Source organism: Podarcis gaigeae (genome assembly GCF_964106915.1).
Source record: "Podarcis gaigeae genome assembly, chromosome: 1".
Taxonomy (NCBI): domain Eukaryota; kingdom Metazoa; phylum Chordata; class Lepidosauria; order Squamata; family Lacertidae; genus Podarcis; species Podarcis gaigeae.
Genome location: NC_139678.1, coordinates 135,298,264 through 135,314,283, shown reverse-complemented (window position 1 = coordinate 135,314,283; position 16,020 = coordinate 135,298,264). Strand labels below are relative to the sequence as shown.

Genomic DNA, 16,020 nt, shown 5'->3' with positions numbered 1-16,020 from the left:
CAGACATGAATTTCTTAGGAACAGATTGTTTGATTCCAGACATATGGAGCATCTTTGAGGTGAACTGCAAAGAGCTTTATGTCTGCAAGACTTTAGCATTGTTTTGCAATTCATGAAGCAGAGAAAGCAACACCATTCAAAAACTGTAAAGCCATAATATATATATTCGCCCCTTCTTCATTTGTGTTCCAGTTTAATTTAAACTGTGTTCATGGCACCAGTGTTAATGTTTTGTTTTGTTTTTTATAATATTTTTATTAGATTTTCAACAAAAATAACAAAAATAAAAAACAAACAACAACAAACACAACAACCACAAACAAAGAAAAATATACATAAAAGCAATATCAAATCTCCAGATCCTGTGACTTCCCCTCTCCCTGGTTCCTTAAATTTCCTTTTCAATTGCACATGCTTTCTACTCCAAATTATTTTTCTACCTCAAATTTCCTACAAAAATCCTACCAATGTATTAACCTGTTTACAATACTTTTGTAAGTAAGTGTTAATGTTTTAAAGTGATTTTAAAGTGATTTTAGGTAGACATTGACTGTGGTGCATCTACATCCTTGGTCTAGATGCAAGAGTGCAGTCAGCTGCAAGAACAATGCCATTTCCAGACTGACCTGTCCCAGTAAAAACTGTGCAATATTAGATAGATCAGAACACCCTCCGAACAACCTTTGAGGTAGGTTAGACTGAGATATTAGAATTCCAGGTCACTCAAGGGATTTCATAGCTGAGTATGGATTTGAAGCATCCCCTCCCATACATATTACATTATTCTAGAAAAATACAAGTTTAAAAAAACAGTAGAGCTATTACTTCTGTAAAGTGCATCAGGCAGAGTGGGATCCTTAGATAGCTATCCTGAGGTTGTGATTGTGAAAACAAGCTCTTGGTACATTGCCATCGATGGTCAATAGACCATGAAACAGGATGAGCATGTAGAAATATGTGCAAAGTGCATTGAGCATGTAGAAATATGTGCAAAGTGCATCCATTGAGGGTGCCCCACTGGAGCCCCGTGTTTCTGTCTCCCGGGAGGCGAGTGAGGCCCACCAAAGAAACAGGGCTGGCTGGAGGGAGGGGTTGCTTTGCCTGTGTTTCCAAGTGAGCTTCTCAAGCGTGCCAGTACTGCGCGGTGGCGGTGAGGGCTGGGCTGGAGGGGCGGGCTCCTCCTGCCCCATCCCCCGGCATGCACACTTGGCATGTGCACTCCCCCCCCCAGAGGCATTACTACACCCTATGCCCCTATGTGGGTTACTCGATTTGGAGTACAGTTCAGGTGCCTTATCTTCCTGCAAAGCAACAGAGGCAGCCAGGAGAATTTAGATGAGACGAGTTTTATCTGCACATAATCAACGGAAGGGTTTGGAGACTGGAAAAGAGTCCAGGCAGAGGGCCTTTCAAACTGAGTCACACATTTTCATCCTGTATGTCCAAAGTCCGCCAGTCGGTTTAATCCGGCCCCTGTGTCAGTTTATTTCCTGGGGTAAAATCCTTAAAAAACCTCAACAATTTCAAACAATTTTGGTCGGCCCCCACGGCCCTTCACTTCATCAAATCTGGCCCTCTTTGAAAAAAGTTTGGACACCACTAGACGTTACATGTCTGGGAAACTCTGGCACCAGCAAATAAGGTGGTTTTTATTACAGATCTAATTTCTAGATATTTCTATGAATAACCAAGAGTTTGACATGTAGAGCTGAGGGAATTTTTGGTGAGTTTTAGTTCTCATACGAGAATTTACATATTCAATTAGAAAGAACTTTTTGTTTAACAGCTAAGCCAATCTCCCTGCTGACTTGATCAGGGAGTGCATAGTTCTCTGAAGTCTTAAAAACCAGCCTACTAGTCATGGGTGTAGCGGGGGGGGGGGCAGGGGGACAGCTGTCCCCACAAATCAAAACAAATCAATAAAAATCTGAGGTTCTGGCCTCCGCAAACAAAATCCTGCCCCCCAACAAAAATCCTGGCTATGCCCATGCTTCTAGTGTCAGAACCTGGGTGAAAAATAGACTCTGAAGTGCATAGTCAGCACTCCACTGAAAACAGGGGAGCTTTTGTACAACAATGAAAATGAGACAGGGAATTTTGTTTTAGCCAGGCCAGCTCCAGGTCTGAGGTGGCCCCTGGCAAAGTGCTACTTGCTTTGTTACCTGACAACTTGTGCCCCCCACCAAGGTCAGGGCCCATGCTCATGCGCTCACTAGCAGTGGGTAGCAGCAATGCACTGCACTCTGCAGCAGATCGAGACCATTGGACTGGCCACTTGGAATTTCCAGCAATGATCCAATATAGCACTGAAGGGAATTTAAAATGGCAGGCAGCTCACAGCTGCCCAATGCAAAGTAGAATTGGGCCCCATTCAGCAGACGGCAACAGCACTTGTGGTCCTTCTGCAGTTTCAGCTCAGGTCTAAAATGCAGGTATGAAAACTATGGGAAATGTAACTGCAAGTTCTGTTCCAGCCTTTCCTCAATATTGGCCAGATCCACACCATAGATTTAAGGCACTTCCAACACACATTTAAAGCACATGACTTCCCCCGAAAAAGCATTGAAACTGTGCTTTCTTAAGGGTGCTGGGAACTCTCGCTTGGGGGGGGGGGGGAGAAGGAGCTACAGTATCCAGGATGATTGTGCATTGGGTATATGGCGTGACTTTGCCCAGTGTTAATTTGTCCTCCCAGCCTCAGGACATATGCGTGTTCCTTTAGGCTGGAGTAGCTGGCTTTCGTATCAAACAACAATGGTGAAATCCTAACCCTTTATCTGGTCAGTACTGCAGTGGCGGGAGAAGAAAGGGGCATTTTTGTCCACACACCCTTCCCTCCTATGGAACTTTTGTTGACTCCTTGGAAGCGTGAACTGTCAGTACTTTGTCAATAAAGTAAAGCTCATTTTTGTTACATTATGTGCATGTGCCATATTGTCAAATGAATAAGCTAAGTGGGTTTTATGTCTTGAGATATAAATAATACTAACTGATGGAGCTACTAGAAGGGGGAAAAATGGGCTAATTTGAGCTTTGTTCCTAGCCCTCTCCATGTGAATGGTGTCGCTGTGAGCCCAGCAATGAAGTTCACTGTGTTGTAGCAGACTGTGCCGTTCCTGAATGTGTCAACCCAGTCTATGAACCAGAACAGTGTTGTCCAGTCTGCAAAAATGGTAAGCTTTCAATACATAAAAAAGAATGTGTGTGTGTGTTCTTTTTTTAAAAAAACAACAACAACAACCCTCTGTACACCACTTAAGAAAAGCTGGGACTAAGCTTGTGCTAAGAGCAGTGCAGGATTTACGTATAAGCTAAACAAGCTTAGGGCCCCACTCTCTTGGGGGGGGGGTCCAAAAAAAATAAGTGGGGAAAAACCTGGATGTCCATTTCCAAAATTTAAGATAAAAAACAAATAAAATAAAACCTACATACAGCAACAGTGCTTTGTGTTGTGTAGGCTCCTACAGTGTAAGTAATGGGCCCTGCCTGCTAGCCTGCTCCCTAAAATATCACTGGTTTGCTCATTTCTATATATAGGGTGCCTACATTCTGCATGGACTGGTTGCAGGGCAACATGTGCAAATGGTCCATAACTTACCATATAGCATATATTCAATACAAAAAACAGTGACAATCTGTTGTTGACAAAGGACACCTGGACATATAAAAGGCCCCATTGCCTTCAGGAGCTGATGGCCTCATCAAACCCAAATCCAGCCCTGGCTAAGAGCAATCTGATTCATGGCTGCTGGGGTAATAGATCCTGATGCCAGTGTTAACACATGCTCCACTTTACAGCCATACAGAGGTCAAGCTGCCAGATGGCATTATGCTTTTACTTCTGCCCCGGGGCAGAGGATGCATGGGAGGGTGGCAGGAGTAGGAAAAAATGGGAAGCTGCAAGGAACTGGGTAATGCAAGTAATGGCCAGACTCCTGGAATAAGGTGATTAAGCCTCAAACTGTAGCTGAGACAGCTTGAACATTTTCTTGCATGCCTTAGCAAACATGAGGACCAGAAGCTTACTTTTACTGCTCTGTATGATTAGAACCATCTTCAGTATAGTCTGAAAAGAATGCTGGGTGACAATACTGGTTCAGTTCATAACTGGAGTCTGCAAGAGAGCTTGCTTCATTCACAGCCCAGTTATGACCCCCAACTGGCCCTTCTCACACCTCAGGGACGTTATCTAGAGTATAAGAGGGTTCCAATCGCTCCCTACCCTCTCCTCCCCGAAGTCCATCAGATACGTTGGGGAAACTGCCATGATAGTACAAAGTGCCAGGCATTGGTGGAAGGTTGGGGGAAAGAACGGCAAGATTGATATTCAAGCCAAGGAAAGGAGCCTCTGAGGCTTAAAGTCATCCAGTAAGCAGGGGCTTCTATTCTATCTATTGTGTGACCCTTTTTGCCTGTCCCTGCATCATGGAAGAGCCATGGGGGGGGGGGGGCTTTGCTGCTGCTGTTTGCCACGCTGGGGTGGCTGTTGCATGCAGTCTTAAAGTGGAGCTGCTATTTGTGCTTTGAAACCTGGAAGGCAGAGTGCTGCCCTCCCATCCTCAGGCACGGCAGCAGACTTTCTCCTGTTCCATTCTTTTGGCCATGGCTCACCACAAAATCCCACTCCATCTGTGCTAAGTAAATATCCCGTAATTGAGCTGTAAAACATCACATTCAAAACCCTGCTTCTGAACCCTGCTTATTCCTTTATTTCAGTATGAATTACTTAGAAGTAAATGAACATTATTGGGATCTATTGAGGATGATATAACGCTATATTTGAAGGCCCCTGATGAATCAAGGATCTTCCTGGCCTCTGCGTTATGGACTTGCAGAAGTGGAATGTCCCACCATTTGCTCTCTCGTTGTAGATCGTAGAATTGTAGAGTTGGAAGGAACCACCAGGGTCACCTAGTCCAGCCCCCTGCAATGCTGGCATCCTTTGCCCAGTGTGGATCCTCTCTGCAGCCTCCTCCTACAGATGGTTTTGAATTTTGCCACAGAATATTCATCACGGGACGCAGGTGGCGCTGTGGGTTAAAGCCTCAGCGCCTAGGACTTGGCGATCGAAAGGTCGGCGGTTCGAATCCCTGCGGCGGGGTGCGCTCCCGCTGCTCGGTCCCAGCGCCTGCCAACCTAGCAGTTCGAAAGCACCTCCGGGTGCAAGTAGATAAATAGGAACCGCTTACCAGCGGGAAGGTAAACGGCGTTTCCGTGTGCGGCTCTGGCTCGCCAGAGCAGCGATGTCACGCTGGCCACGTGACCTAGAAGTGTCTCCGGACAGCGCTGGCCCCTGGCCTCTTGAGTGAGATGGGCGCACAACCCCAGAGTCTGTCAAGACTGGCCCGTACAGGCAGGGGTACCTTTACCTTTACCTATTCATCAGAATAAGGTTCACGTATCTGGAGGGAGCAGCTGTGGGGAATAGCTTTGACACTGTTCATATCGGGACACCTTAACACCTACGTAGACTGAACAGGGCTTTTGCTCAATGTTATGGGAAAGACAGGAGGGGCTACAGGCTGCTTGCTGTCTTGTGGTGGCTGTCTGTGGCCTGGGCCTTAAGCCTGAGGAAAGGTGGGCTCTTGTGCCGGAGGGTGGAGCAGGAGGGAGGACTGTTTCTCCAGACAGTTCTCCCTTGCATGCACACACACACACACACACACACACACACACACACACACCGGCAATCCCAGTAAGTATGCCAGCTTTTAATAGCTATGATGATATCTATAATAATGAATATTATTATATTTATTTATATCCCAACTATTTCTCAGTCTGGGACTTGAGGCAGCTTACACAGATAAAAAAAGAACAAACTAAAAACATTAAAAAGTAAATAATTAAAATGTAATTAAACACGAATAGAATTAAAATATAAAAAGATCCTTTAGAAACAGACAACAATAAAAACATCACAGCACCAGCCTTTTCCTCAAAAACAATTAGTTCCCAAAGGCCTGTTGGAATAGAAAGTTTTCCCTTTCTGCTGGTGGAAGGACAGCAAGGAGGGAGCCAGTCTAGCTTCTATAAGGAAGTGTTCTAAAGTCTGGGAGCAGCCACTGAGAAGGCCCTGTTCCATGTCCCCACCAAGCACACCTGTAAGGGCGGAGGAACCGAGAGAAGGGCCTTTCTCACAAGATCTCAGAGTCCAGGCAGGTTCTTATGAGGTTCTTATGAGGGAATATGGTCTTTCAGACACCGCTGGTGCTTTTGTGCACTTCCTTCACACGTGTTCAGTGCTTGGATGTAAAATATATGGAATTGCAAAGGACCAGTCAACAGCTGACTTACAAATTCATCTCAAAAATAGCACATCTTCAAGCAAATCTTCAAAGACTGTTAGGGCTTAGTTCTAGTTATTTCTGAAGAGCAATGTTGACTGACCTATGGCCATGGTGGCTGGGGCTGATAGAGATTTGAGTTCTGCAGCATCTGGGATGCCTCAGGTTAGCTGTTTATCTGGTGACCCCATCAACACACCATTCGAAATCCTAGTCCATGTGTCAGCGCCTCTTGCTAAGGAGAGAGCTTTTGGCATCTCATACCTGCTGCCTGGTGGCGGGTGGCGCTGTGGGTAAAACCTCAGTGGGTGGCGCTGCGGGTAAAACCTCAGCGCCTAGGACTTGCCGATTGTATGGTCGGCGGTTCGAATCCCCGTGGTGGGGTGAGCTCCCATCGTTCGGTCTCAGCTCCTGCCCACCTAGCAGTTCGAAAGCACCCTTAAGTGCAAGTAGATAAATAGGTACCGCTTTATAGCGGGAAGGTAAACGTCGTTTCCGTGTGCTGCTCTGGTGCCAGTTCGCCAGAGCAGCTTTGTCACGCTGGCCACGTGACCCAGAAGTGTCTGCGGACAGCGCTGGCTCCCGGCTTCTAGAGTGAGATGAGCGCACAACCCTAGAGTCTGTCAAGACTGGCCCATATGGGCAGGGGTACCTTTACCTTTGCCTGCTGCCTGGAGCTCACAACTCTGAAGCCCTGCTTCTTTATCTCCAATATGTGTTGCTGGCTGTTCAAAGGGGAGGAAAACACACTCTAGATATGCTCAGAGACAATCTCTTTGTTATTACCTGCAGAGCTGAGGGTTGGCACAGATAATATATTCATGACAGGTCTGAGTTAATAATGTGGTTGTGACCGAGTCCTGACAATGTCATTTTCATTCTCTATTATAGTATCAAAAAATATCCCAGGAGCAATGTTTGATGCAAATTCCCATTAGAAAGATTGTTCCTTACGAATCTAATGTTAACAACCGTCATTTTGTGGCAAGGAAAGAGCCCTTCAGCATTTTGCTGTGCTTTCTGCACTAAGCAGTTTAGCATGCCTGCATGCCTGCTTGCAAAACTGTTGTGGCCGTTAAGTGGCCAATAATTTCCTCTCAATACACTGAGATTGATTTTTATGCCTTTCTTAATTATAAATGGCCAAGAGCAGAAAGCTGTGCAGCAGTAAGGTTAATGCAGAAAGCTGTTGAGTCTAGCATTCCTGACCTGAAGATTCACATTTTTAAAAGGGAAAAGGAAAAGGAAAAAGCAAACATCTTCTCCCCTCCAGTCTTGCCATCTTTCATGAGTTGGTACCTAATTTACACTCTATTTTTCTCATGTGACAACTGCAACAATCAAGTGATGGCGGAACTTTTACTAATGACACCATCTAAACCAGGATACGCGGGAATGAATTGGGATTTGGCTCTGCGAAGGAAAACAAATGTAAAGCCATTCTTACTTTTTCTGTCTTTCTTTTTTTGTAGCTGCCTCTTGTGAGTAGGGATTAGGAAGAAATTAGTTCAGTTTTTCATTTTAATGCAAACCTACCTAACTCACACTTCCTGAACCAATGATCACACCTTTACATTTAACACAGTTCCAAAGATAGGCACACTCTCAACACACACACAAACTTTAACATAACCACACACATAACATACCACACAATCACAGACACAACCACACCCATACAGAAAATTCAGCGTTGGGAACAAGCTGCCACCTCCTTTTCCCCTCTCGTCCTCCCCATTTGGGAAGCAACACCAGTAGATTGGCGCATGGGATAAAGATCTCTGGAGAGCCTCCTCCACGAGGCAAGGGGAAACAGAGGCACTCATGGACAGCTGCTAGGAAAGCCACTGGATTTGGAGGCAGAGCTGCAGCCTCCTGGCAACTCTTACAGAGCTGGAGTGTTCAAGCTATGAAAGAGGCTCCTCCTCCTTTTCTCCTTCTTCTTCCTCCAGTTGCTTCCTGCAGATAGCAGCTGAAATTTGTAGTGCATGCTGAAACCACAAGAATAGTTCTGATTGCTCCAAAGATCCCAACAGTGCTGCTGTCAGAACTGCTTGTGCTTTAAGAGGGAAGACTTGCCAGAACACCCCAAAAAAGAAAACATAAACTAGCAGTGTTGGAGCCCTGCCCTTTCCCGATACCAAAAATCAGGTGTCTGAGGCAGCTGCCTCACTTTGCCTAATGGTAGGGCCATCCCTGACTGTCCTAGATGGGCTCTCATGCTAATTTGTGTGTCACTCCCACATTCAAGTGGTTCTGTGAATTAGCCCCAGGATCTCTCAGGATTTCCCCAAATGAAGCTGAATGGCCATTTTGTGCTTTGCAGAATGTCACTGGCAGTTCCGCTTGCCATGCTGGCTGCACAGAGCCACTTAATCGAGTTGTACATCTAGTAGGCAGACTCTGCGGAAAGGCTAAAATCTGAGAGCAGAGAGATATGCGCCTCCTTTCCAGTCTCATCGTCTAATTTGTCACTGCAAATGTTAAGGACGATGGCTCCAGGTGATGTGCAACATTTCTGTCTTAAGAGGAAAGGTCACTTAATTTCAAGTTTCCCGGCACTGATAGAATACAAAATCATTGCCCCAAGTTGTTATTCCTACTCATCGTGACTTTTTGAAACAAAAGTCTGTCAAGTGTTGTTAACTCCCTCTTTTACATGGTCTAAAATTTGCCTCCTTCTGTTAAAATCAAGCTCACAACTGTCACAATCTGTGATGGCCCTGACTCCCACAGGCTGCACTTAAACTTACCAAGAAAGATCTCTCCCTGCCCACTGCACTGTGGTGCAAGAGGAACGACCACCTGAAGAATCATCCCTTCCCCCACTGCACTGCTGTGAGCAGGCCTGCAAGCTCTGGAGACCTCATTCCATGCTTATGCCCTGTAGAGTCATAGCACTGCCAGAATCTGAATCCAAACAGCAGCAGCAGCAAGCAGCACTGTTTTGCCAGTGTTTTCCTTCCAGCATAAATCAGCAGTGCTAATGATTATATACATGGCTGTGGGAGTGCCCCTGTGGAAGTGCCCCCCTGTGTTCTATGGGAACACAGAAAAAGGGCAGAATATGCCACTGAGCATGTGTTTTTTAAGTTCAAACAGCTGCAGATATGCGCAGCCACGTGGGCACTGCCTGCTGAAGTTTCCAAAGCCACTGGGGATTCCAGCAGCCTTGTATAGCTGCTCGCTCTTCCCTGTAACTAGCAAGCACAGAATAAATCATGCCAAAATAAGAGTTCATGCAATTTGGATTACCTTGGCCCTGCAAGAAAGAGGCACATCACCAGGGTTATTTAGTAGTCAGGGAGAATCAGCGGCTCAATTCAGCATTGATATTACAGAGCTAGGCTACAAAAAAAGTACCCATTGCTTGGCTCTGCGTGTCTGGCTTCACCAGATTTATGTGAACAGGACTGCTCACTGCATCTTCAGCTCTTCATTTAATTTAATTTTGTTTGTAACTATGAAGTGGTGCCATTAAAATGTCTCTTCCATTCCTAGAGTTGGAGGCACCCAGGAGGTCTCCTGTCCCTCATCGCTGGTCTATTGTCCTATAACGTTAAGAGGGAACAGGGCAGGGGGCAGTAAGATTCCGAAAGACACTTTGCCAGCTTGGTCCAATACTAATCTTTTCCTGCAATGAGGAAATATTTCAAAAGCTTGTCTTAAGGTGCGGGGTCGGGGTGGAGGAGGTGAACACAAGCTGTGTTGAAGTTGCTGAAAATGTCCTCTTAACAGATGTAACCAACTGATCAGCCAGAAGTTACCAGCACATGGGATTTGAAGCAGTTGTCAGATTGTAGGAATGTACCACTTAGCTTGTGCCCAGGGATTACATACTCACAGTGTCCATTCCCCAGGGACTGCCCCTATCTTCTCCTAAGACTCCCTCATAAATGTCTGCCTCCTTTTTGCTGCTGTTTTCATCTTCGTTAGAGATTGGTGTGTGTGTGTGTGTGTGTGTGTGTGCGTGCGCGCCAGTGCCATTTCAGAAAGTTTGAACACGTGAAATAGTGCGCTCACTTCCAATGCACTCACTACCCCCATAATCTATAGTAAATGTTGCTGGATGTTTCAGCTGAGCTATTCCATAGATCAAACCAAATCTATTTTGAGATTAAGCAATCCATTAAATATTCTATTATTTATAAGGAGTCTGATATTGGTCACTTTATTAACATGGTCTGCTACAGATGTTAGAGTAGTTTATTTACTATTGCAGGGTAAATAAATACAGAAAAAGCTTCAGTTCATTTATTCTGTTCTAAAATATACTGTATATACCATATCCGCCAGTGTTTCTCCGATGAAAAGAGGGACATCCTAAGGAAAAGTGGGACATTCCGGGATCAAATCAGAAACCAGGATGGCTTCTCTAAATCAGGGACGCCCTCAGAAAATAGGGACCTTTGGAGGGTCTGTCTTTGGGACTTGTAGGGCAGAAGTCAGGGAGCCCAACAGCAGGTGGCGCCAGAGTCAATGACAGTCAGAACCAACCAGGGTAGGTCTGTCCCCACCCACCTCCATGCTGAGTTGTACAAGCGCAGCACCGAGGTGTGGAAGAGGAGGCTGGTAGGCAGTGCCACCCCCTGGACTGAATTGCTGTAAGAAGGCAAGCAAGGGGGGGGGGGGTAAGTTGGTGGTAAGTTGGTGGTGGTGGGTCAGTGCCCCATTCACCCTGAAGGGTTAGTCTCCACTGCCACATAGCCTGGAGGCACATGTAAGAGTCTCGATTACTCCTGGCCTCAGCAGACCAAAACACAGGGATCTCTCACAGTGTTGTCTTGCAAAGCAATGTAATCCCTATTATTTATCCCCCTTTGCATGGGAAAAAACTGTGCTCAAGCTCTGTCCTGTTGAACTGCATCATGGAGCTGTAGTTTTATATCAGTGGAATGTATGTCTTTTAGAAGTCTTTCTTTGGAATAGTTGAGAGATGGATCTTTATGGTGCCAGTGCAGTCTGGCACTGTGAGATTGTTCCAAGTCTTCTCTTCCATTTTCCTTTGCCCAGCATAGGCTGCATTCCAAAGGGAAGGGGTTCCTTGGCAGCCAAAACACCACTGAGTTCACTGGGATTTATGTAACTCTGACTACAGGTCATAGCTTATATATCACAGACCCTCCAAGTGTCTCTATTTTTCAGAGACTGTCCCGGATTTACAGAAGCTATAATCCTGGAATGTCCAACTTTTCCTTAAGATGTCCCTATTTTCATCAGAGAAATGTGGGAGTTATGTGATCCCCAAGCCAAGGATATAAGGAACTAGACGATATTTAGAGGACATCTGAAGGCAGCCCTGTAGAGGGAGGTTTTTTAGAGTGTAATATTTTATTGTGTTTATATATATGTTGGAAGACGTCCAGAGTGATTGAGACAACCCAGTAAGATGTGTGGGATCTAAATTAATATTAAATTAATAATGATAGAATAGGACATTCCTATTTTCACCAGAGAAATGTTAGAGGGTATGATATCAGAGCTCACAGACATGTAAATGTAAATGTAAATAGAGATAGTTGCAGATTATATGGCGGGGGGGGGGGAGTTGTTTTGTTTTTCTCTCTCCATGCTGCTTAAATCAGCAGAGGAGAAATGTTACAAAAGGAGCATTTTGCCATTAGATTTGAATGACAGAATAGCTCGACGTAAGCAGAAATTCTGATCTTGTGGATTGGTTCTTTCTGCAGATCCCTGACTTAGTCATAACAAGAACAGAAACAGGTTTTTTTTTGGGGGGGGATACACTGCTGTGAATAACGAGCACTGCCAAATTGCCTGTAACTATGCGCAGTGGCGTAGCGTGGGGGGGTGCAGGGGGGCCGGCCGCACCGGGCGCAACATCTGGAGGTTAGGGTAAGGGGGCGCAAATCCACGGGTTAGGGGGCGCAAATTACTTGCCTTGCCCCGGGTGCTGACAACCCATGCTACGCCACTGACTATGCATTCAGTTAGATTACTTAAATTCCAGTGAGATTACTGTGCAGGCTTCCAGGAGTTGGGCAGAACCCATCAAAAGTTACATCTAGTTCTCAAGCAGGTGACAAATATGTGCAGATTTTTTAAATTAAACCCCACCACCACCACCACCACCACAATCCTCCAGTGTGAATCATAACTTGAGCTGGTAAATTAACTATTTCTGTTCTAAGTCATGTGTCCAGTTATGTGCCCCCCCCCCTGTAACCACCCAAACACTTCCCTACCCCCAAACCCCTGCCACCCACTAGTGTAACTGGCTGCTCTTGCTGCTCTGGCAGTGAGTGAGTCTCTCTTTTCCTTCCTCTCATTTTTTATTTTTACAAATTTTAATGAAGACAACCTAGAGAACATGCATAATATACTCATATAGAACAGATAAGTAAGTACATATCTATAATCCTCAAAATACCTGTTGCTCTATCAATCATGGCCGCTTATGATAATACAACTTACCATCATTATTGTAATAGACCTCTATCCTATCTTAGAATATTCCCAGGCCTTCTTCCTCTAGTTCCTGAAGCACAGCTATGATAAGTGTCAGTTTTCCAAGAATTACCAATGTCCATAAGACATCCTGGGGGGATCAGGAGCTCTAGAATAGCTACGTTTTCTAGTCACTACATTAGTTACTGGTGTAGCAGGACTTCAGGAGCCACATAAGAAGTGGGTGTGGAGTGGAAACCCCCCTTCTTTTAATTCCTTTACTCCCACCAGAGTTTTTGAAGCAAGGTAGGTGGGTAGCAACAGGGAGAAGGTTAGGAGCCCAACTGGTGAGTGGGTGGGTTGAAATAAGGGTTCTTGAAGACTGGGGGGAGGGCAAGTGGAAGGTGTTTGAGCATTCTCTGGCTCTCCCACCCTCTAGGTAGACAACTAACATATCAGGGCAATAAAAAAGCTAGCACCTTCCCTTTGACATGCTATTTTTCATATGTACTGTAGCAGTTTTATCTGGTAAGGAGGACCAACGCATTGTGTGAGCCACCGCATAAAGTCTGGAGTGGTCAAGCCCAGGAAAAGGTTTAGCACCTCACTGAAGCCTATGTTTTGACCAAGGTTCATTGTAATTAATGTGTAATTAAGTGTGTAATTAAGTGAATAAGTCCCACTCCATTGCTTCCAATAGGCAACTAATGCCATAAGTGTGACTTAACGTCTGCTGCAGTGTCCCACTTTTCCTTAGGATATCCCTATTTTCATTGGAAAAATGTTGGAGAGTATGGAACTATACGACCCCCGAGCCGTCTGAAGGCAATCCTATATAGGGAAGTTTTTTGATGTTTAATGTTTTATTAAGTTTTTAAATATGTTGGAAGCTGCCCAGAGTGTCTGGGGCAACACAGTAAGCTGTGTGGGGTATAAATAGTAAAATTATCATTATGGAATGGGACATCCCTATTTTCATCAGAGAAATGTTGGAGGTTATGCCATCATCAACAACAACAACTGGCTTTTGTTCTTGCCATTTTCCCCCTGCAGTGGGGACAGGGAAGGAGGTAACATAAAACTGCCTCCTTCTCTTCCCCCTCCTTCCCCCTGACCATCTATGCAGCTATCAACATCACTTATCACCCTTTAGGCAGGTTGAGTGGGTGTGCACCGGATTCTGCTACATCCCCGGTAACTTCAATGGGAGCCAGTGTGTTAGTGAGGAATGAGGGTGGGCTATCATTTGTGTAGTTTCAGTCTTAGGTCTTAGCAAATTTCAGCTTGTTGCCATCACACTACAATATAGATAAAACCAAAACACACTGACAGTGAAAAACTTCCTGGCCACTGCATTAATCACTTGATGCAAAGACTAGTGGAGAGAATCATGATGAAATATCAGACAGAAGAAAGATGTTCCATAGGCAATCTCTCATTGACTCTATAATTAAAGTTGTAAATTATCAAACTTGATACGGACTTTGAAAATACTGTTCCTGTATCTGCCTTCCAAGGCTCACTTGAGATTCTTGCTGATATCTGCCAGAGCATTGCTTGTGCAAGGAGCAAAAGGTCAGGTGTGGTTGTTATGTACATTTATTTTAATAGGCAACAAATATTTATAGGGCATTGACAGAAATAACAGTAAATAATCATTTATTCCCATGCATGGTATTTCTATAGTTTACCAAAGCTTCTTTCTTAATTTACTTAACAAATATAAACTTCCTGCTCATTACTGAATTAATTTAAAATCAACATTTAAGACACAAATGAGCTGCCCATATCTGGCACAGAAATCCTCAGGATGTGAACAGAGTGACCTAAGTGACCTAAGACCTTCTCAGAGAGGTGGTGTGGCCTGACGTGGACGGGTGGGTCACTCAAGTGACTGGGTCTTGTGACCTTCAGTAGGGGTGCTGAAGCCATTGTGTGTTACAGAACTGGGCAGAGATAGGACATGTTGGGATAAAGGGGGTGGGGAGAAGTGATATCTTGCTCACCTAACACTGAGTAGGAGTAGCCGTATTCTCCCATCTTTCTAATAATATGACTGTCTTGGGGCTCAGGCTACTTTGCATGCTGCTTCACCTATGAATATTATCTATGGCATCCCAAGGCAAGCTCTTGGGTGTTCTTCCTTCAGCTTGATAGAGTGTGCCCCAAAATTAAATCAAGAAAGTTCTCTGGTGCTTAAGCACTGCCTTGAGGGAACTTCAAGGTTAAAAGATTTCACTTCACAATAATACCACAGAAGTGTCAAGTTCCAAGTGACCTCCAGTCCATTCATCCAGCTAGTGGGTTGGCCATATATCCTCTTCCTAGGTTAGGCCAGCTGTCACTCTGTGGCATTCAAAGTTGGAAATTGACATTTGCATTGCAACTGCTGTATGTTCTGCTCTAAATAATTCACCTTGCTTGGCCCTGCTGCTTATCTCCTGATCCATCCTCCTCTGGGTGCACACTTGTCCTGCTTCAGATGGATAGTAATCCTGGTATTTGCTTGCTCAATCAAATATCATGAATAGGATGCCCCCCCCCCCATCTAACCTGGGTCTATGTCTGTCTGCTGGCCAGGCTGTAAAAACTCACCCCAAGCTGAATTTTCCCAAACTGAAAGAAGATGGGAGATTCTGACTTGCCCCTTAATTGTGAGCACATCTCCTTCTCATTATTTCGCAGGGGTATACTTGCAAAGCACCACAGATCCAATCTTTCTGCAAGCTCGGACATATCAATAGTATGTGTATTCATGGTTGGTCTTCTTCACCACCACCTCCCTTAAAGGATACTTTTACTCCTTGATTCTTTGTAAGAAGTTATATAACCTTCAGAAAGACCTTTTTGGAAAGTTCCAAGTGTGATGATGACAAGCACATAGAGCCCACTCATGCACTGCCACTCCTAATTTGTCATTAGAGTGTCTATTTGTAGTTTAATGTGGGTTGGCTGCCTAATTGCTCTCTGTGTCTTTAATATTTTGCCTCAGGCTTTGTGAATGTTAGCATAATTGAGACTGAGGAAGTAGAAGCTTGGGGAAGACTCAGTACTCTCTGGTTATATGGCAAATAGCTTTGTGCATGGACAGGTATGTCCACCTGGGCAGACATTTCATGCCATCCTAATTGTAAACTAATGTGGAGATTCCTCATGTTTTGTGGTAAGCCAAGCCATAGACTTCCCACAGACTCACTTCCGTATTGGATTAGGTGATGTTTCCCAAATGGAGCATCTCCCATCTCATTCTTGCAATAATCCTGCAGCTGCTGCTCCCTCTTTCTGGAGTGTGTGACCCAGCATTTGAAGGCACTCTCCATGCCCT

At 44.9% G+C, this 16,020-nt stretch overlaps 1 protein-coding gene across 4 annotated transcripts in view; it reads left to right on the top strand.

Moving 5' to 3' along the window:
• The window catches only part of VWC2L (von Willebrand factor C domain containing 2 like), a 123,008-nt gene that overhangs the window by 43,682 nt on the left and 63,306 nt on the right, over positions 1-16,020 (top strand). For 3 of the 4 annotated variants that reach the window (XM_083714910.1, XM_083714909.1, XM_083714911.1), the window contains exon 3: positions 3,044-3,173. The exons of the other annotated variant lie outside the window; for it this stretch is intronic. In XM_083714910.1, coding sequence (XP_083571036.1) covers positions 3,044-3,173 — 130 coding nt within the window. The remainder of the gene's footprint in view (positions 1-3,043; positions 3,174-16,020) is intronic. 4 annotated transcript variants of the gene reach the window in all.